General features: G+C 43.8%; 2 protein-coding genes across 2 annotated transcripts in view; both read right to left on the reverse strand.

The window, feature by feature from the left end:
• Positions 1-2,700: 2,700 nt before the first annotated feature.
• Olfml3 (olfactomedin like 3) lies at positions 2,701-5,695 on the reverse strand. The gene is made up of 3 exons (XM_004667546.3): positions 5,510-5,695; positions 4,655-4,940; positions 2,701-3,970 (listed from the first exon to the last, which is right to left on the reverse strand). The coding sequence occupies exons 1-3, from the start codon at positions 5,621-5,623 to the stop codon at positions 3,150-3,152; spliced, it is 1,221 nt and encodes a 406-aa protein (XP_004667603.1). The 5' UTR covers positions 5,624-5,695; the 3' UTR covers positions 2,701-3,149.
• A 1,734-nt stretch (positions 5,696-7,429) lies between these two features.
• Positions 7,430-21,817, reverse strand: part of Hipk1 (homeodomain interacting protein kinase 1) — a 63,419-nt gene continuing 49,031 nt past the window's right edge. Inside the window, exons 10-16 of the mRNA XM_045137908.1 lie at positions 21,074-21,208; positions 18,273-18,415; positions 17,281-17,463; positions 16,621-16,827; positions 14,777-15,018; positions 13,266-13,396; positions 7,430-12,157 (exon numbers count right to left, since the gene is read on the reverse strand). Coding sequence (XP_044993843.1) covers positions 11,669-12,157; positions 13,266-13,396; positions 14,777-15,018; positions 16,621-16,827; positions 17,281-17,463; positions 18,273-18,415; positions 21,074-21,208 — 1,530 coding nt within the window. The 3' untranslated portion in view covers positions 7,430-11,668. The remainder of the gene's footprint in view (positions 12,158-13,265; positions 13,397-14,776; positions 15,019-16,620; positions 16,828-17,280; positions 17,464-18,272; positions 18,416-21,073; positions 21,209-21,817) is intronic.

Consider the following 21,817-nt stretch of genomic DNA (forward strand, 5'->3'; position numbering starts at 1 on the left):
AGAGAATTGGCATGCCAGGGCCTCCAGCCGCCGTAATCAAACTCCAGACTTGTGTGCCACCTTGTGCATATGTGCAGCCTTGCACGCTTGCATCATCTTGTGCGTCTGGCTAACATGGGTTCTGTAGAATTGAACATGGGTCCTTCGGCTTCACAGTCAAGCGCCTTAACTGCTAAGCCATTTCTCCAGTCCCTGATTCTTTCTTTTATTCTTTTTTAAATTTATGTGTAAGATAGAAAGAGAGAGGAGTTGTGAGTATGGGGGTACCAAGGACTCTTGTTGCTGTAAACAAACTCCAGATGCACATCTACTTTGTATCTGCTTTACATTGGGGAATTGAATCCAGGCCAGCAGGCTTTTTAAGTAAGTACTTTTCACCACTCAGCCATCTCCCCAGGACCTCTTCCCTACTTGGTGAGAGTGTCTGGCCTTGGATTGGAGGCAGATATAACTTTTTCCATGGGCTTTTAACCCTACTCTCTTCCTGTCAGGCTTCTGCTCAACCAGAGCAAAGGTCAGCATATGTCTCTGCCACAGGATGGGCTTGTGGGGGGGGGGGGTGGTTGAGGAAGGGGTAGTGAGGTTGTTTGTACTGATTCGGCTGCCAAGGTGCTCTCTCAGAGAACTTAGCTTAATGGATTTGGACAGCTCATTGGATCTACCCGCACAGTTCCACTCACCTACCAAATGTTTCTAAAATAGCACTGGTCATTGTGTAAGAACCAAAAACAGAAAAAGAAAAGAAAAAAGAAACAAGGCCCCAGAGATTCCTGCTCTTTCTGAAAAGCCCCAGTGAACTTTTCCAAAGAAAATTTAAGCCTAAAAACAAACAAACAAACAGCACAAAGTCAGCTTTTTCCTTTCCCATTGAAGATTCTGGAAAAGGCCACACACACACGCCTGTGAGGCAGAAGAACCCAGTTTTATAAAATACAATTCATACACAGTGTTCCTTGCACTGATGTAATTTACACATACAGTGTGAGTTATTCTCACTGGGGCATCATAAAAAAGCCACTCCTTTATCAACAAAACCCCACAGGCATGTGGTTACTCATCAGCCACAGCTATACACAGTCATAATAGAAAGGAGGCAAGTACCCCAGCCATGTACACACACACACACACACACACACACAGTTGTATCGTCATGCAATGCAGGCATACACACAGTCTCAGAAGCCCCTCCAGTCTCACCCACATAATCTCACAGCAGACGTGTATAGTCTCGCTCAGTCCCACGCAGTCTCTCACACACAATCTCAGTCGCACGTGGTCTCACAGAGATGTGTGTGTGCATGCAAGCACAGTGTTCCAGTGCCAAGCTGCACCCATCTTGTGGACCCTGCTCTCTCCGGGCCTCCACTGAGAACTCCCTCCTCCACAGCCCATCCCATGCGTGCTGCACGGGAGCCAGATGTTCCGTGGGCAGACCCCTCTATGAGCTGACAGGCAATGATTATGGCTGCCAGCCCCACATTAGGAGAGAACTGAGTGGATAAGAGCCCCACCCGCCCCAGGATCCCAACAATAGGGCCTTTGTAAGGTGCTTCACTGCCTTTCTCTCCCCTTCCTTACCAACCTACGTCAGGAGAGAAGAAAGGAAGACAAAAGGAGAATCACAGGGCCCTGACTGATCCTAGGGCGGAAGGAGGGCTATACTTTAGCAAGAAGGCTGTGCACCCCACCACCACACACACACAGATAAATAACTCAAGAGGGTCCCCAGGGCTCCCAGAGGCAAACTCTTCCTCAGAAGCACAGGCTTTAGTCCATCAGCTAATCTTACTCTTATGGGCTGAACATGGGGATGAAGGCTAGGTGGGGACTCGGTGCTGAGAACAGCAGACAACATGAGTTGAGAGTTCGAAGCCCAGAGCTTTCCCTTCTGTGTTTTTCTGCCTTTCCCAAACAGCCTTGTGCAATCCAGTGCCTGAGGCCAGGGAAGTAAGCCAGTAAAGGGTTAAGTTTCCAGGACTCCAAGGCATACTTGAGGCAGCTTTCAGCACTGGAATGGGTGGGTGGATGAGGGTGGAGAGAGGGAAAGTGGCTATGTGTTGGGGAACTGGTTAAGACCAACATCTGGGACGGTCACTGCCCCTCCTCCCTGCCCAAACCGCAGACGCTGTGGCAGCAGGAAAATCAGAGCGGTTCAGACCAAGGATTGTGCAACCCAGCCCCTGGGAGAGCCCGGTGCCGGTGCCGGTGCCGGTGCCGGTGCCGGTGGCGGCCATGTGAGTGAGGGTTTGGGCTGGAGCTCAGAGAGTCCACTTCAGAGGTGAGACTTAACGTTCTCACTTGAAACACTCATCCGTTGCACTCTGGTATCCACACTCGACTGTGATGCCAGTAAGATGTATTTTCTGGTCAGAAATCTGATGAAACCTGGGCTAGAAGCTCTGCCCCTGGGCCCCAGTGTCTGACAGCCAGAGACTTGGTGCCATTGGTGGTTCTTGGTGGCCGCTGTGAAGGACAATGGGTGTGGAGGGAGGCCTTTTGACCAGCCTCCTTGCAAGCTGGATTCTGCTGCTTCCCCAGGCGCCTTGCAGTCAAATTTGTAACTGGAGAAGTTACTCTCCCTCAGTGAGGGGAAGACAAAGCCCAGCCAAGTCCCTAATGTGGCTAAAGGGGGGGTATAGAAAATGAAGGGCTATGGAGAGAACTCTGATGCAAGGGCTACCCCAAACAAACACAGGAGAGGAGCAGTGGGTTTCCTTTTAATGCAAAATGCCATACAGAGTGACATGGAGAGTTTCAGAACTGGAATGAGAGAGAGGTGGGGCTGTCTCCTTGAGTTCCTTTCTCCCCAGGTTCATACTGAGGGCAAGAATACTGTCATCTGTTGTCTGAGGATGACCCCGTTTGAGGGCCAGAGCTCTAGATCTGAGCTGTTCTGGGCTTAAACTTTGAGAGCATGGTGCAGGAGAGAGATCATTTAGTGTTTTTACTATTTTAGCACTAAAAGGAGTACTTGAGGTCTGGAATTCCATTTGAAACAAAGGGGCTATGAGAATGTGGATGTCATTGGTTTAAAAAAAAAGATAAGGAATTTGAACTACAACGGGCAATACATTTGGAGGATGAGGAACAGGAAATCTAGTAGGGCTGTACGTGTATGGGATGAGATTCAAAAAACACAGGCTAGCTCCTCAAACTTCCTCCTCTTTCTTCCTCATCTCTATCTTATAGACAATCTGGTAGCCATCATCCCAGGCATAGAGCTGGCGCTCACGAGGGTTATAGCGGAGGCTGGCATGGGCACCATATCTGCGAGGAAAGTAAGAGAGTGCTGCTCGTTCAGGGGTCAGGGTACCGCTGGCATCAAAGGAACATTGAATACGGGCCCGACTGGCAGGACGAGTGTTATAGACAACGTACAGGGTCCCACAGATGACAAAGGCAGCCTCTGCATTCTCTCTGGGACATGGTGTATCCCACTGCTGCTCTGTGTCCAGTGTCTGCGGATCTAACTTGGCAAGACACATATGCCTGTCATCCTCCTGAGTGGCATAGATGGCCCAGAGACCCTCCTCATCAGCGGCCAGGTCAATGTACGTGTCTGCTGTCAGCCCATAGGGGGGGATCAACCTCTCTGCGGGGAATACTGAGCTGTCCACTACCGTTCGGTTTCCCAGGTGGAACTTGATGAGCTGCAGAGTATTTTCCAATTCACTGCCCCCTCCAGGTCCTCCAGGAGGCCTCCGGGCATAATAAAGGAAGCCACCATACACCAGCTGCCCTGTGCCTACCCAAGGAAAGGGCACACGGATTCGGGAAGCTTTCCTGGCAGCAATGGCAAGGGTGAAGTCACGCAGCCTTGGAAAGACAAAAGCAGTGTCATTCTGAGTCCCATCTAACACGTAGATCTTCTCTGTTGGCCCCAATGGGTCTTTGGTCCATAGACCAGCTGGGCCACCAAAGCGCTTCAGAATCTTCATTGACCTCACCTGGGAGATGGTGTAGCCACAGTCTGTGGAGGAGAGAAGCAGGGAAGAGGAAATATAGGCCAGAGTTCAATACCTATTGCAGGAACTCCCCCACAGTGGGCCATCTGAAGAACAGTGGGCATTCATTCATCCTATGGATGTTTCTACTATCATGGAGGCTTGACAGAGGAGTAACTAGTAAGGCATGGGCTCCCAGAACTTTTTTTGGGGGGGGGGTGGATTTCAAGATAGGGTCTCACTCTAGCCCAGGCTGGCCTGGAACTCACAGTGATCCTCCTATCTCTGTCTCCAAGTGCTGGGTAAAGGTGTGCCGCCACATCTGGCCAGAAATGTTTTTAACCATGTGTGTGTATGTGTGTGGTGTGCATGTGTACACGTGTGCACATGCACACACATGTGCTCAGGGTTCACTGATTCAGCTAGTCTAGCCAACTTGCCCCCAGGATCTCATCTCTGCCTATCACTGGAAGTAGAGGTAGGCTACTACGCCCGCTCAGCATTCAAGTGGGTGCTGGGAGTGGAACTCCAGGCCCCAGGCTTGCACAGCAAGCACTTGATCCACTAAGCCATCTCCCCAGACCCCCGAAATGCTTCCTAACGGACTCGTCTTTAGCGATTTCCTTGAAACAGGTTACAGAAGCCAGAGCCACGGTGGCTTGGGATGAAGGGGTTCTGAGAGGGTTGGGGACCTCAATGGGACCACTCACCTGTCACCATATCATATTTCTCATTTCTTCGGCCCTTGCCCTTGGCCCCAGGGCCTGCAGTCACCTTCTCATCTAGCTCCACACAAGGCAAAGCTGGGTTCTGGGTCTCCAGATAGTCTACTTCCCGTTCAAGACGGTCCACTCTCCCAGCGATAGTGTCCGCCTCAGTTCTAAGGGCCTCCCGCTCCTTCTCTGCCACCTCCAGCAGAGGCAGCATCTTGTTCTTGAAGTCCCGCAGCTCCGCGGCATGCCGGCTGCTCTGGTCCTGGCACTGGGCCAGCCGTTCCTGAACGGATGGGGGATCAGGAGGGAGGGCAGGCTGCAGAGTTACAACTCTCAGGCAAGGAGAGGCCCAACTAGGGAGCCGGGGAGAGGGAAAGGAGAAACCTCAACTAGGCTTCAACAGCTCCTTCCACTCCTAGAGCAAACAAAACCAGTTGTCCAGAGGTGACAGCTCGGATTCACCTAGGCCAGAATCTGTCAGCCTGTGTTCTCTGAGCAGGAACCATGTGGGCCACTAAGATGCTATACACTTCACTGTTTTAAAAGGGTTGGAGGCAGGAAGTTGCAGGCAGATTCTCATCCTGAGATGCATCCCCACCATCCTGACTCTCATTTACACTGTTCCCTGAATTCCATCCCATCTCCAGAGTATAGCACAAAGGTCTACTTTCTTTGCAATAGTTTTATGTGGGTATATGGGCGTTTGTAATTTTGAGGGTTACTAAAAGGTAGGATTTGCTGTGTTTTTACAAAGCCCTCCCTATCTCTTCATCCCCAGAACCTTGACAAATTAGTTGAACCAAGGGATGTGGAATCATCCCAGGCTGGCGAGAAGAGAAAGGAGTCCCTCACCTCTAAGGCAGCTAGTCGGCGCTCCATGTACTCCACAAGGTGGTGCTGCTGTCCTTGAAGGGGTCGCGACCAGGACAAAAGGAAGAAGAGAAGGAGAGGAGCGCTGGACCCCATGGCAGCCTGAAGTGGGGCCAGAGTAGGAGTGTGCTGTGGGCCTCTTCCCCTCCAGCCAGCCCACGGGTTAGCTTTGGAGGCGGGGTGGGGGCGGTGCCTTCTCTTTCTGATCTCTGGGTTTCCCTCACTACTCTGGAATGCTTTCAGTCTCTTCTCAACCCCATCCCCCTCCTTTCTGCTCCAAATGATCAAACACAGATGGCCCCCTTGCACAGCAGCCAGAACCCTTAACCACTTCCAGCCTAGGCTTGTAGACTTTTCAGAATGGGAAAGAGGTAGAAGCCTGAAGGCAGAGACAGTCAAACAGGAAAAGGAGCAAGCTGCAGAAGGCCCAGAGTCTCCCCAGAGAAAATTCAGCCAACTCCATTCCTGTTTGAGGAGATGCATGCTGACTTCCTTCATTAATCCTTCCCTTCTCCAGCCATTCCAGAATGGATTTTCGGCCTTGTTCAGTGAAACTGGAAACGTGGAGATGAGGTTTGAGGGAAGGAGATGGGAAAAAGAAAAGGCAAAGTGAAGTCAAGTTCTGTGGCTCACTGGCACCACCTTGTGTTGAGCACCTGGTGCTGCCTATTGAGATTAATGGAGAAACCAAGCCTTGGACCTCAACCACATGGAAAATCTGCACAAAGCAAGCTACGTGGACCGAATTGAGAGGTTTCATGCCCAACTTTCAGATTTCCCTACAGACTACCCAATGCCACTTCTCTTATTAGGGTTCAGTGGGGTAACCCTATGTATGTGGTGCTCATTTCCATATCCCAACCAAGGCTGCAGAAGTGTATTGGTCACTGTGAAGGAGCCAGGAACACTGTCAGAAGTCAAACAAAAAGTCGGGCGTGGTGGTGCACGTGTTTGATCCCAGCACTCAGGAGGCAGAGGTTAGGAAGATTGCTGTGAGTTCTAGGCCAGCCTGAGACTACATGGTGAATTCCAGGTCAGCCTGGGCTAGAGTGAGACCCTGCAGGGGGGACGGGACACAAGATGTCAAGCAAATACAGCACTTCCTCAAGAACCTGTAGTGATTAATCTAGACAAATCCATAGTTCTTTTATTCACTTAGGAATCAAGAGCAGACTTGACCTCTTTACCAGTGCACCTCTCATGGAGAAGCCTTGGTGTCTTTCTGTGGTGACTCGAGTTCCATTCTGCTACTTGAGATGTTCAGTGAAATATGCTAGGTTTTATCAGTTTAGCTCAGAAGTCTCTTTCAAAGGGTCAGATTCCCTAGACGCTTCAGTCTTGGGAAATATTCTCTAGCAAACCCTATTTGTTTACATTATGAAGATTTGTATCAAGAATGAAATAATCAGGCTGGAAAGATGGCTTAGCCATTAAAGTGTTTGTCTGTGAAGCCTAAGAACCCAGGTTCAATTCCCCAAAACCCACGTAAGCCAGATGCACATGGTGGCGCCTGTGTCTGGAGTTCATTTGCAGTTGCTAGATGCCCTGGCACACCAACTCTCTCCCTCCCTCCCTCTCTTTCTCATAAATAAGTAAATAAAAATAAAATATTTAGCCGGGCATGGTGGCACACACCTTTAATCCCAGCACTTGAGGCAGAGGTCGGAGGATCATGGTGAGTTCAAGGCCATCCTGAGACTTCATAGTGAATTCCAGGTCAGCCTAGGCTAGAATGAAACCCTACCTTGAAAATCCAAAATATAAAATATTTAAGAAACTTAAAAAAAAAAAAGAATGAAATAATCTCTAGCATTCTCCTGATGTTCAAATGGAATGTGTTTAGTTCAAAGATGTCATTCATTGATTTCTTTGTGTCTCTAAAGAAGTAAAAACAGTCACGAGTCAGAAAATTTACCCATTTTATTGATGCATTGCCATTGCTCTACGTTTTATCATATTATGTAGAAAATACTGAAAATACAAGCTACTTTGTAAAACCAAAGACAAACATTGAATCCAAAGATAAACTATGTTTTACAACCCTTTTCCCATAGTTAGTATTAAATTTTAAATAACTATTTCTTTTGTTAAAATGATTATTTTACATACTCCCTAAGTACACCTGCATTACAAACACAGCTCAGGAATTCTCAGAAACTACCTGTTTCTAGAAGCTTGTTGTAAGAGGAAGCACACAACCAGAAAAGGGAGAAAGCAAAAAATAAAAATTAAAAAATAAAAAAAGGTTAAAATCACACACAATAACTAGCATATCAAATACATTTAATAAAGTAGGAGTTTCATTGCAATATCAAGGATTCAAAGCAGAAATACTAACATTACATATAATGTACATATAATGTACTGCTACATGTATGAGATTATTTTTCAAGCTGAATTGAAACCACACATTATATAAAGTTTAACAACAAACAACCATGTAGACATGCTGCACCATCCATCAGTTTAAAAAGAAATCAAAACAGGAAGCAGGCTTGGGCCATTCCTGTCACTGAGAGGCAATTTCATTTCCTATCCTAAAACAAACCATCTCAACTAGAAGACTTCTGCATTATAATGCAGAATAAAACACACCTTACTGTGCTTGCCTGGCTAAGGGAAGTCAAGCTTAGCCCCTCTAGTGGAGGACGATGGATGAGCAATCACAAAGCAGGCTCAGAATGGCCAGTACTGATTGAAATGGGGTTTTTGTTCCTGGGGTTGGCATGTTAGTTGAACTCGACAAATGGTATCACTTCCTGAGAGCTATTAGGAACTCTGGAGTGATAAGTGTCCTGATGTGCCTAGATGGCCATACTGGCTCTCCTTACCATTTCCACTTCTCTCACCTAGAAAGGGAAAAGCTGGAAATGCAAGTTCTCACAGAGGCCTGGCCATGCTGACCCGAGCCAGGTGCTCACTGCATTTACAGGGCTTCCTCCTTGCCACTGGGGCTAGCAATCAAAGTGAAGCCCTGGGACAGATTCTAAACCATGTCAGTACATACACATTCAGTAGACACAGATGAATATTTATCTTGGAAAATGTGAAATGTCAGTTTCCAGACTGACAATCTCTGAAGTTTTGAGAGCCACACACAATGCTAGTCAGATGATAAAAGGTAAAGATACAAGCTCTTGGACACTATCTTTTCCCATGGATTTAGGACTCCTATCTTCAATGATATCTGCTTATTGAATGGGGAGACAGGGTAGGGGTTGTTTTTTTTTTCCCCTAGCATCTCATTTATTACAAAAACAATAAATCTTTTTCCTTGAACAGGAAATATAAGGAACAAAAAGGTTACCGTTAGAAACTAGACCTGCATTTAACAAAATCTGAATGTGTTTGGGGACAAAAGGAGACAAAAATGTCATACACACTGACGAGAGAACTGTTTACCACTAACTTCACAAACGGCTTAGTTGTCTTGACCAAAAGAATGCTGAACACATAGCTTAATAAATATTTTTAAAACACAGAAAGCATGTTCCTGGTAGGCTGTATGACTACCTGCCCCATTCTGGAAGCCCTACTCCCTATGATGAAGAACTCCCAACACTTTGACAGTTCCTTGGTGTTTAACCTGGTACAGAGCTTGCTGACCAGGTTCCATGAAATCTCCCATCTCCACCTGCACCTCCCTGACACCATCTCTCTACAGAACCGGTCCTAGAACTACCTCAAATACAATTTTCAATTCAGATGGAACACATCAGTAGCTTAGGGTCAACCTTCTCCTCTCAAATCCTCCATGGGCAGGAACGTTCCCATCCCCAGTAGCTTCAGCTTGATCCAGACCCATGCAGGAGCTAAGAGTACTAGGACAAGGTCACAGCTTGAAGGGCCCCAAGAATAGAAAGGCTGTTAAAAAGAGCCCTCAAAAGCCTCAATGACCCAATAAGGCTCTGGTTCCTTCTTAACATTCTTCACTGATGAAGAAACTTTCTGTGAGTTTCTTGTCACCAGTGGCTCTACAAAACTCCTCCTTGTAGTATGGGGACATGGTAAGCAATACAACAGGCTCTTTGGTATAAACACATCTGTTACATGGTTTTGTTTTCTTCAACAAGCAAATATTTTACTAGCAATGTCAACTATGTGCAGGAAGGACTACCACATGGGAAAAGGAAAAAAAAATCTGATCCTAAGTGATTGCACATACTTTTAAAATACATATATTTAAAATTGGCTTGACTCCTCTCACCTGCTTCCTGAACTCTCACAGAAGCAAAGTAGCAATGCACAGTGAGAGTGCCACATAGGAAAATGCTTCTGTGAGAACTGAGCTGAGAATTGGAAAGGGATAGAAATAAATGGCAGTAAAGAAGACAAGCTGCTGTTTTTACTTTTCAATGTTGGCAAGGAAACTGAGAACAATGCATTTACACAACACAGCTACTAATCCTGTTCTGATAAATCCCAGCGAACAGCTTAGGGTTCACGGGGATTTGCTGGTCCATCCTAAGGCAAGCTCACTGTAAACTATTAACCACTACATTATCATATAAGGCACTACAATAAGGGAAGGGAGGAGAAGGGGAAGAAAAAGACACACACTAAACAACTCCTCACCAGACACACCTGTGCAAAACAATTCCAAGGGTCTCCTCTCCTTGCAGGCAATGCCCCTGCTCATTCAGCGCTACAGTAATATGCTCTAAGATAATTGCAATTAGTTCACATACATTCCAACAAGTATCAGTTCATTTTGGTTTAAATACAATGGAGACATTAATTCTATCTCCGGGGTTAACACTGGAGGATCAGATACACACTAAATACACAATTCAAGTGTAATCACTACACATCTGATTACAAATAACATTTTGGGTTAGCAGGAAAAATTGCTTGTTATATTTTCTAATCAATATGTACATATTTAATTATGCAAAATATTAAAACACCACCATTACAAAACTTCTAAAATATCTTTAAATTCAGTAATAAACTTTTAAAATATTTTTTGCAATTCCTACATGCACTTATTATATAAGTCTTCATAAGAGAGCATTCAATTGCTGTTGGCATACAAAGGAAGCAACTTTAAAGTATAAAAGCATACACAACAACCTTCTTATCTGGTTGTAGTTTTTCAGCCTTCTCCCCAAATAAATCACATAAAACAGAAGGGAGAGACGAGGAAAACATAGAGGTGTATTACTGAACTTCACAGAATTTTTCAGGCAAAGCTCATCATTGCCAGTATCTCATACTGGAGAGATTTTGCATATAGTTAAGCCACTGCCATACAACAGAATCACCTTTAATGGCTTTTCTAGTAATAAAATTTAAGTTGAACCAGAGCGAGAAGGAGGACTTTAAAAAAATAATTTAAAAAAGAATTCACGGTGCTTCATTTAAAAATACTTGGTGCTTTCATGGTGAACATCAATTCTCTCACAGTGAGTTACCAGCAAAGAGTGAGCTATCTTTTCACCACTACTTTGTAATGAACACAGCACTAAGAGGGAAGATCTCAACACTTAACCAGTCAAAAAATAAAAACTGCCCCAAATATAATGCAACATGAAAGAAAAACTAAAACACTTTAAGTTTAAATGTTCCATAAACAAAGATAAACTTTGGAGGAGAAATGCCTAACTTGTATAAGCTGCTTTTTAAAATAAGAGACAAATATCTCTTGGTTTTTAAACAAACACAAAGTAATGATTTTTCTCTTCTCACCTGTTATTAGATTTCAAATCCTTTTTATCTGCATTTTCCCTCTGGCCAGCAATCACAATAAAATAAAGTTAAATAAGAAGGTTGTCACTTGTTTTGAAAAGCATTTATGGAAATCAAGCCAGAGAGACAAAATAGATCTTATAGAGGAACTTCAGAACAATCTCTGTTTGGTAACTGCAGAGATGGACTTCCGAATTCTTCCAAACACCAAAATTGCTGTCACAAAAATAAAGAATTAAAAAATAGGGCAGACTTTGGGAGACTACAACAATGCAGTCAATACTGAGACAGGTTCTCCAGAGAAAAGACTTCTGCTTCAGTGGGCCCCTGCAGAATGAGTTGCTGGCTAAGGAGTTTCAAGAGAAGACAATGGAGGTGCTCACCATAGCCCGTTATTAAGAACTCGGGGCCAGTAGCAGTAGCCATGAACCCTCCTCCTTCGAGCTCACCAAACTACAAATAAGAATACTGGCTGATCTTGGTGGGACTCAGCGGGTATCCAGTGTAAATTGTTGAGCCTCGGGACGACCCAATGTAGGACTGAGTGGCAAACTGGTGTTGGTACTGAGCAGGGCCAACACTGGCAGAAGTGAGGAGGCTAGGCCCAACACTGACAGGGACCTGGTGCACCAGAGTGCTAGGGTGGGTGGCGTAGGCTGCAGCATGCCTTGAGGAGCCCTGTGGGGAGAAAAGATGAGCAATGGAGCTGGTGGAGCCCAACGCAGCAGCAGAGGTGGGGGCAGCGTACGTATACAGGTGAGGCTGGCTTGGCAGGTGAGCAGGGGCTGGGGCCAGGTGTGGATGCCCTGTCGAGTGTAGTGGGCTGCCGTGCTGAAAGGCATAAGGGGCTTGGGAGAGTGGGGCAACAAATGCCTGCTGTCTGCGGGGAGCAGGGTTGCTGCTTCTCTCTTGCGAAGTTGGAGCCGACGATGATTGCTGGTTCTGGAAGGAGGAAGAAGGGAGTGAGGAATCTTGAGGTCACTATGGCTAGGAGTCAAGGTTCTGATGTATATTGTTTCTAGACTGCCTAGGCAGAAAATCTCCCAAACTGGCAATGAGCATCCCTTTGCCTCCTGGCAGAACAGATCCCAACTCAGCAGAGACAGCAGTACTTCCCTCTTAAGTATGACAGGAAGAAGAGAATCATGAGGTCACAGAGTTGCCCACTCCTGCAAGTTTGTAACTCAGCTAACGCTATCCTGAAGTCATTGGTTTTCAGTTTTGCTCACTTTCCTTCCTATCATTTGTTCTCCCCCAAGTTTTGGAAGTGCAGAGACTGAAGCACACGCCCTACCACGGACTTCATGCCGGGGCTTGCACGTGCTCTTCCCACAACCATGCCCTCACACCAACACACAAGCACCAGGGTTCGCAGAGAAGGGGTGAGCATAAATGGAGTGAAGTGGCTCTTACTACCCAATCAGAAGACCACTTGACAGGGCAAAGGGCAAGTCCAAGGTTCTAGCAATAGGTCAGATTAGAACCAGTTTATTTAAGTGCCTAAAATTTTTTTCCAAGCCTAGCATGGTGGCACATGCCTTTAATCCCAACACTTAGATAGGCTGAGGTAGTAGGAGGATCACTGGGAGTTTGAGGCCAGCTTCAAACTATATGGTGAATTCCAGGTCAGCCTGTACTAGAACAAGACCCTACCTCAAAAACAAAACAAAACAAAATTTCCAGTCTCTTGACTCAAGTAAACAGTGTGAGATTCTGGATACTCATGGTCTGAGGATAAAGGAAGAGGGTCTGGTCCGAAAGCATGTGCTGGTGTAGAGCCAGGCATGGCTGAAGCACCAAGGTTCTTTCTAAATTACAGATGGGCTACCCTAAGGATTTCTGATGGAAAAGCTAAAATGAGCATCCCAAACTCACATCAAATGCAGAGACATACACATGCATATACGACGCAGGCCATAATGACACCAAAGTGTATGACACAAAAGAAGCTTCATTTGGCTTTATTCAGTAGTCCAGACCGAAACAGGGTTCTCCAGAGACTAACAACAGGAGAGAACTGAAACAGCAGGCGGCAGCCGCTAGCTCTTACCTGGCTGAGGTTGAGTGGCTGCACTGCGCTGGTCCCCCCGCGTTGAGCTCGGTACCCTGTGGGGGTGATACAGCATCCAGACGACTGCCCACTCACTGAAGCCACTGGCTTAGTCTTACTGCTAAGGAGACCTGAAAAGGGGCCAAGGTTAGCCTCGCTGAGCTAAAGGACGGCATCACATTAGTCAGTCCACATTCGTACGTGGTTTGCAAAAGTTGAAATCTCAGGTATATCTTACCTCAATTTCATCTACACCAGAAAAACAAACTTTTTTTTGCCGGGCATGGTGGCACACGCCTTTATTCCCAGCACTTGGAAGGTAGAGGTAGGAGGATCACCATGAGTTTGAGGCCACCCTGAGACTACTTAATGAATTTCAGGTCAGCCTGTGTTAGAGTGAAACCCTACCTCTACAAAAAAAAAAAAAAAAAAAAAAAAATTTTTTTGTCCTGCCATAAATGATCCTCAAAAAGTTACTTGAGGGCTGGAAATTTGAGACTTGTTATTGCAATTAGTAATACTCAACTAACACAATAATTAACCAAGGGGCCTAAGCCAGAATCCAACAGAGCAAAAAAGGTAGTTGATAATAAAACTAACAAAAATATCACTGCAGTGACATTTGGTAAGGGAAAAGTCTAAAGTATTCCAAAAATACTTTTGTAGTAATTTTTAATGTCATTAAGACCTATTCTATCCTAGATCATAAAATTCAAACCATCTATTACAAATCTACTTGCTCACTAATTTTTCTTGCTACATAACACGTCTTGTCCACTTTTCCTAATCAGCACTAAATATGTATGAAACACTATGTTAGTACCAAATACAATTTCATTTTTATATCAAAAAAGACACAACAAATAAATTCGACATTATAAGGAACTGATTTCTAAATTAAGTACTCTGCCAGACATGGTGGCACACTCCTTTGATCCCAGCACTCAGGAGGCAGAGGTAGGAGGGCTGCTGTGTGTTTATAGGCCACCCTGAGACTACACAGTGAATTCCAGGTCAGCCTGGGCTAGGGCAAGATATTACCTCAACAAACCAAGTATATGTATGTATGTGTGTATTTGTACTTATATTTATATTTATATTGATGCTATAGGGCAAGACTGGCTCAGTGGTTAAAAGTACTTGCTGTGTAAGCCTGACAACCAGAGTTCAGTTCCTTGGATGCAAGTAGCACATGTGTCTATAATCCCAACACGCCTACTATATCGGGTCAGGAGAATCCCAAAGCTCGCAGGCCAGCTAGTCTGGCATTCACAACACAAAAATGAGAAATCCTGTCTCTCAAACAAGGTGGAAGGCAAGGACCAACACCCTGAGGGTATCCTTTGACCTCCACACAGGCTCCCTGGCAACGTGCATACACACCCACACAAACACAATTATCTATGCTACCAATTTTAACCACTAGCATAAGTATCTTATATTAAAATGTTAAGTATACAAACACTAAAAAGAAAACTCAACTCAACTCTAGCTGTGAGGATAGCACTTACCTGAGGCCTGGGTTGCTACGGTGCAGTCACCAAGCTGTGTCTTCAGTGGAGGCACAATGATGGTGCGGGCGCCACTGCTATCTGCCACAGTCCTGCCAGCTCCCTCAAGCAGTGGTCCGCTACTGCCCCGGAGAGTGCTCAGGGCTTCAGTGGAATACGGGCTGCTCAGGGAAGAGTCAGAGTCTGGAGAATCATTCACAGTGACATAACTGATGACATTAGACCTTGCCTTCAGGCCAGAGCTGAGGAGAAGAAAATGTATAAAGATTCAAGTGCTTTTTCATGTCCCATGCCTTCTATGTCTCTGCTTCTTACATAACAATGATGACAATGACAGCATGTTGATGATAATATCAGCAGCAGCCAACTTCTGCTTATTCTCTAGCAAGCACTATCTTATAATTTCCTTGTATATTTATGTGTCACTGAACCCTAACCATTTCATGAGTAGGGAGTAGCAGGTGTTGTTATATCCATCTTGAAGATGAGGAAACTACAACAAGCAAAATGAAGAAATTTATCAAAGGTCACACAAAGGATGAATGGTGAAGAAGGACTGGGACTCAGGACAGAATGACTCCAGAGTCTATGACTATTCTACATTGCCCCTCAGCCATTCTCATTCACCACTATTTCATATTCTCCAAGCACCACCTTTGCCCTTAACGTTTCTCTAGATTCAAAATGGTTCCTTCCTATCCATAATCAAACTTCTCACTATAGGTTTGTTTTTGTTTGGGCTGTGTGTTCATGACAGGGTTGGCTTTAGTCAAAGCAATCAAGCTGGCAACATCATAATTTTGCCACTATTATTACACTGTCCCCTCACTGGAAAGTTTACTATATTTCTCCTCTCAAAATCAACTCAACAACAACTTTCAAAACTTACTTGGGGGGCTGGAAAGATGGCTTAGCAGTTAAGGCGCTTGCCTGCAAAGCCAAAGGACATAGGTTCAATTCCCCAAGACCCACGTAAGCAAGATGCACAAGGTGGCACATGTGTCTGGGGTTTGTTTGCAGTGGCTGAAGGGCCTGGCATGCCCATTCTATCTCTCTCTCTCAAATAAATTCAATAAATAATTTAGCAAAGGATGCACCTCTTTAAAAAAATGCTAGAAAGAGGAAATACACACACACAAAAAATAAGTTCTTTTTGGCTTTTAGGTCATCTGGTAGGACAGGGGCATTCTGCATCTTTCAGAAAAAAAAGAAAAAAAGAACCTTTTTAAATTAAGGTATGAGTTTCAAATAATCTCCTATCTACTCTAGTTCTTTTTCATATGCTTCTGTTAATGGTACCTGTTTTCAGGACAAGCTGCTTGAAGGCAAGGAGCCTGTCTGTACTATGATGTGTGCCAAGCCAGAATAACCTATCAACCTACTCACTAATGTATGAGAAAGACTGATTAAAATGATGAGTGTATTACATAACATTATAGAAAACTTGAACAGAGTTCAGCTATGTGAACTTAAGTGAATGGGGTTTTTTTTGTTTTTGTTTTTGGGTTTGTTTGTTTGTTATTTTGGTTTTTCGAGGGAGGGTCTCACTCTAGCCCAGGCTGACCTGGAATTCACTATGTAGTCTCAGGGTGGCCTTGAACTCACAGTGATCCTCCTACCTCTGCCTCCTAAGTGCTGGGATTAAAGGTGTGCGCCACCAACTGGCTAACTTAAGTGTTTTGACTGAATGGATTTACCAAGGCCATGTTTCTAAAATGCCATATATATATATATATATATATATATATATATATATATTTTTTTTTTTTTTTTTTCAAAATTACACTTGCATAAAGCCAACAATCAAAGACTAACAGTGCCAGGGAACCATTTACATCTCTTACCTATTGGGCTTGTATTTGTTGTCCTCTTCCTCATCAGTGTCACTTCGGATGGTGATGACACTCACAGGAGGGCTGGGAGTATCAGGAATGATGATTGGCTGGTGCTGATCTTGGACAGGGACTAAGGAGTTATAAGAAGACGTGGTACGGAGAGGACTGCTCCCACCCAGGGAGTAGACTTGGGAAGGCAGAACATCCAGAGAAGATCTGTGGTACAAGTTCACAAGGAAAGATGTTCAGTCCTAAGCCCGCCAAATGCATACCTTTTCCCTAGATTGTTTTCTAATCTGCTCTTTGGTTCCTTGTTATCTAATCACTAAACTAAAACAATTATAAGAGTTCTAATAAAAAATTAACTATGTTGGCTAGTGTTTCCCAAGACAAGAATTGCAAACTATGAAAGAAATTTTATTTTTGTGGGCCTGTTATCCCCCAAGGTGAAATTTCCCTATATAAATTGGGAAGATAAAAACACCCTATGGGTGTCCTGTGACAACAGACCGAAAGGAAGACTCTAACCAGTACATGCCTGCCATATACGCCCATATGAAAAAGTTGGAGTGCTCAACTTGGCAGGCACTTGCTGCGTCACACCAAAACTGTCCATACCAGTGCAGTCTCAAGCTGACAGCTTTCACAACCAGCCTAACGCACACTTACTTAGAAGAGGCTGGAGCAGACTGCTTATTCTTCTTTGAAGGCAGGGAACTGGATTGCTGTTGTCTGACAACATGGGCAACACCAACATTCAAAGGCTGGGCAGTGGCCAGAGTCACATGGCTAGTCAGCAAGGATGGCTGCTGCATGATGGTGCTGTACTGGCTGCCATGAGAATGGGCATTCCTGTACCAACAGAAAGAAAGAGAGAAGAGTAAGTCCCCAAAACACCTGAAACTCAGGACCAAAAAGCTAGTAAAGGGAAGAGTAGAGCTACATTTTATTTTTAAAGTCAGACACCAGGATTATAAGGCTTTAGGATCTTACTATGTCCCTTCTTAATCACTTACAGCTGTCTTAAAGTATGAAGTAAATAATTCCTGACCTTATAAGCTCTTACTTTCTCATATGCTAAGTTTTCTTATGATTCCATCTCCTAGATTAATGAGTCAATTAAGAAAATAAAGGAGGGCTGGAGAGATGGATTAAGGTGCTCGCCTGCGAAGTCCAAAGACCAGGTTCACTTTCCAGGACCCACGTAAGCCAGATGCACAAGGGAACACAAACATCTGGAGTCATTTGCAGTGGCTGGAGGCCCTGGAGTGCCCATTCTCATTTTCTCTCCCTATTTCTAACCTCTCTTAAATACATAAAGAAAAATAATTTTTTTAAAAAAGAAAAGACTCTCAAATAGAGACATTGTTCCTCTATTTTCTTCCTGGTCTCTTTATATCATGCACTCCTACTCTAAAAGGTCTGCCTTATCCAGGCGTGGTGGCACACGCCTTTAATCCCAGCACTCGGGAGGCAGAGGTAGGAGGATCGCCATGAGTTCAAGGCCACCCTGAGACTCCATGGTGAATTCCAGGTCAGCCTGGGCTAGAGTGAGACCCTACCTTGAAAAACCAAAAAAAAAATAATAATAATAATAATTAATTAATAAAAAATAAAACATCTGCCTTGTCAAATGTCCTAGAGAGAAACAGGTTGCTTGCCTCCAGTCTGCCAGTTGCTGGCCACTCCCCATGGCCTCTGGAATCACTGCTGTAGGCTGGACAGAGTTGTGGAGAGCTACGCCAGGCAACTGTTGCCAAGTTGAAGGCAGGAGAATTTGTTGAGTTCCTCCAGGCCATGCTTGCTATAAGGAAACACACACAAAAAGATCCAGACTTTATTCACTCTTGGCTTTTTCTTCAGTTTTTCAGATGAAAGAAAAAAATTGTATCTTAAGAAAAATTACTTGTAGATTGTTAACTTGCAGAGATTAACTAAGAGGTCAGAAGGTACAGGACTACAAATGTTATAAAGGGGAAAGACAGTGTCATGGTTTCTCTTGTCTATCTCCTTAACTGACCACCAGTGTCCCTGCAGGTACGAGTTTTTACTATAATACAGAAAAAGGAACCTGAACGGTCAGGTAAGCTCTGGTTAAACAGAGTATCATTTTTTTGCAAAAACTTGTAAAATACATCCTTAGAAGGAATTATGAGGATTCCCTTAGGATTAAAATAATGGAAATTCTATAATTTGAGTGTAGATCAAGACAGCAGGTCAATTCAACACATAGAACACAGAACAGAATGGTCCCTTTATAAAAGGATAATACTTAGAAAATGGAGCCAGACACAGATGACCAAACGTGAAATCCTTTGGCAAACAAGCTTATGCCAGCAAAAGAAAGCTAGCACCATCATTTGTAGCCATATGATAGAATTAAAAATTAAGTTACTAAGCGAAATATTTTAAATTAGGTACAGAAAGCACCATATTATTTTCAATAGTCACATGTTTTGTGTAACATTTGTAGAACCATACTTCAATATAAAAACCAGTCAGCACAAGAAAATGCATCACTTAAGTTTTTTAAGAAACTATGGCACTTGCAATAGACTAAGCAACAAATAAGCTTTATGTACTTCTTAGAGAAGCTCTAATATTTTCTTTAAAAAACAGCAAGAGATTTGGGGGTTTCCTTTTTAAACTTGAATTAAACAGTACAGTTACCTATTTGGGTACATATGGTTCTGTTTCATGATTTCAAACTGCAAGGCCATCAACACACTGTTTTTAAAATATTTCTGCAAGTAACAGATCCACTTGGTACAAATACTGGTTCCAAACAAGAAGCCTTCAAAGCAGAGAAACTGCAAACACGTCTGCTACCACACGCAGAATTTAAAACAAAACAAAACAAGCCAAACAGAAAATAAGAGAAGTATGTAAGTCACACCATGCGGCTTTCCATAGCCAACACCTGCACAAGACAAAGCATGTAGTTTAATACAAAGCAGGAAGTAACATTCCAACGTGAGGCAGAAATCTGGCGTTCCAAGCGACGAACTGTTATGACAGAGGAAGAACAAAAATATGCAAAACTTAGCAAATGGCTAGTGCAACTTAAGAAACAGCAAAGGGGAGGTGTCAGCCAGCATTCCCAATTGCAAAACCACAGGCTTGGTTCAACCAAGGTGTAAACATATTCGACTCACTAGGACTTGGGTTTTAAGCTTTTGAGAAAGTTAATCCGGAGCTGACAAAGACTTTTAAGCTAAATACACAAATTCCAGCCAAGTATATTTCTGGAAGTATTTTCATCTACAAGCATTGGAGAAATAAATTTAAATCCACTTTTAAAGATTAAAAGATACTTTGATACTATCAATTAGGTTTCAAAAGTTTGCCTTTTGAAATGTTAGATGAAATGTTAGATATAAAATAAGCAATTTTAGCTCACCCAAATAAAAGCAAAACACATGCCCCAAAATCACTCTGAAGGTTACAAATCCTGAAATACACTTCAAAGTTCTGCTTGTTTTTTGTCTTTAAGCCCAATATAACTATAATTGCAGTTACACTCAATGATTTTCCCCCATGACTTTTAATAACAAAAATACTGTATTTATAGCCGGGCATGGTGGTGCACACCTTTAATCCCACTTGGGAGGCAGAAGTAGGAGGATTGCCATGAGTTTGGGGCCACCCTGAGATTATATAGTAAATTCCAGGTCAGCCTGGGCTAGAGCAAGACACTACCTCAAAAAAATCAATAAATTACATTTGCAAGTTTGTCAGCCATATTCCCATCTTTGTATTAAAACCTATTTGTAAAATAATCTCTCCAAACCCCCCTAAAAATGAGTTCACCTTTAATTTCAATCAACAGTATGATCCATAAGCAGATTCTAAAGGGAATATCTTTAGATGGAAGGTGGAAGCTGCCACTGATCCTGAATGCCAAAAAAAGCTAATCTTCATGTGCTCACAGAAGGAAAGTAATGTTAACTGGTAAGCAATAAATTAAATGCATTTTACGTATTCTATAAAGAGGAAGAAAAAAAAATAAGGAAGCTAACTTGACAAGGAGTTCAAATTTGGGCCATCCGGATACCTGTAGCAGATCAAAACTAAAGGCCATTTCCTTCATTCTCAGGGATAGAAGGTAAGAAGCAGAAAACCGTGTGGAAGCTCTTCTGAGGCTGCATACCCCATGAGCTCTTACCACACTAGGCTGGCAAAGAAGAATCAAGGGATCCGGTTCCTTACAGAGTTCAATGGAACCTCAGAATCAAGCAGTGCTTCAGCAAATGTTAGGAAGGAGAACAACGAGACAATTAAAGATGTAGCAAGAACACAGCCACAAGATGGCACATGCTTCCATGCCCTCTGCAAAGACTATGCTAAAAAATTATTATGAAAAACAGAAGAACAGAACAAAAACAAAAAGGAAAAATACAAAAGAAAAAAAAAAAAAAACCAAAGAACTTCGTTAGTAACACAGTCAAGTGAGGGGAATTACCAGTACAGCCGCAGTCTGTTCAACCAGCGCCGGCCGGCCGGCTGCGCAGCTCAGAGTAAAGGGCACCGCATACTGCGGTGTGATGGTGGCTACTTGAGGGTGGAGAGTTGCTACCATTAGTGGTGTACAGCTTCCCTGAAATGTAGATTAGGCAGGTGAGTGAAATAAACACGGAAGCAGGTTATCTGGATTCAGAAGGGGTCTCATCCCCCCTCCCCAAGTTATTACCATCAGTGAACTAATTCCATACACCTAAAACATATACACCAAATGCAACTTTTCCCTTTCAGCTTACCCTACTAGGTCAAATATCAATGACAAGAGGCCAAAAAAAAAAACAAAAAAACTTTACATATCTTTCTTGTGCCAAAGTCAAAGGACCAGTTGTATAAAACAAAGTTATTTATTAAGAAATTTCAAGGAGGCAGATGTAGGAGGATTGCTGTGAGTTCAAGGCCACCCTGAGCCTACGTAGTGAATTCCAGATCAACCTGGGCTAGAGTGAGACTCTACCTTGGGGGAAAAAAAAAAGGAAATTTCAAAATGTTCTATGTAGGGACTGGAGAGATAGCTTAGGGGTTAAGGTGCTTGCCTGCAAAGCCCAAGGACCCAGGTTTGACTCCCCAAACGTCACATAAGGCAGATGCACAAAGTCAAGCATGCATACAAGGTGGTGCCAGCATCTGGAGTTGGAGTTTGATTGCTGTGGCTAGGAGCCCTGGCATGCCAATTCATTCTCTCATT

This window comes from Jaculus jaculus, chromosome 19, assembly GCF_020740685.1.
Source record: "Jaculus jaculus isolate mJacJac1 chromosome 19, mJacJac1.mat.Y.cur, whole genome shotgun sequence".
Taxonomy (NCBI): Eukaryota; Metazoa; Chordata; class Mammalia; order Rodentia; family Dipodidae; genus Jaculus; species Jaculus jaculus.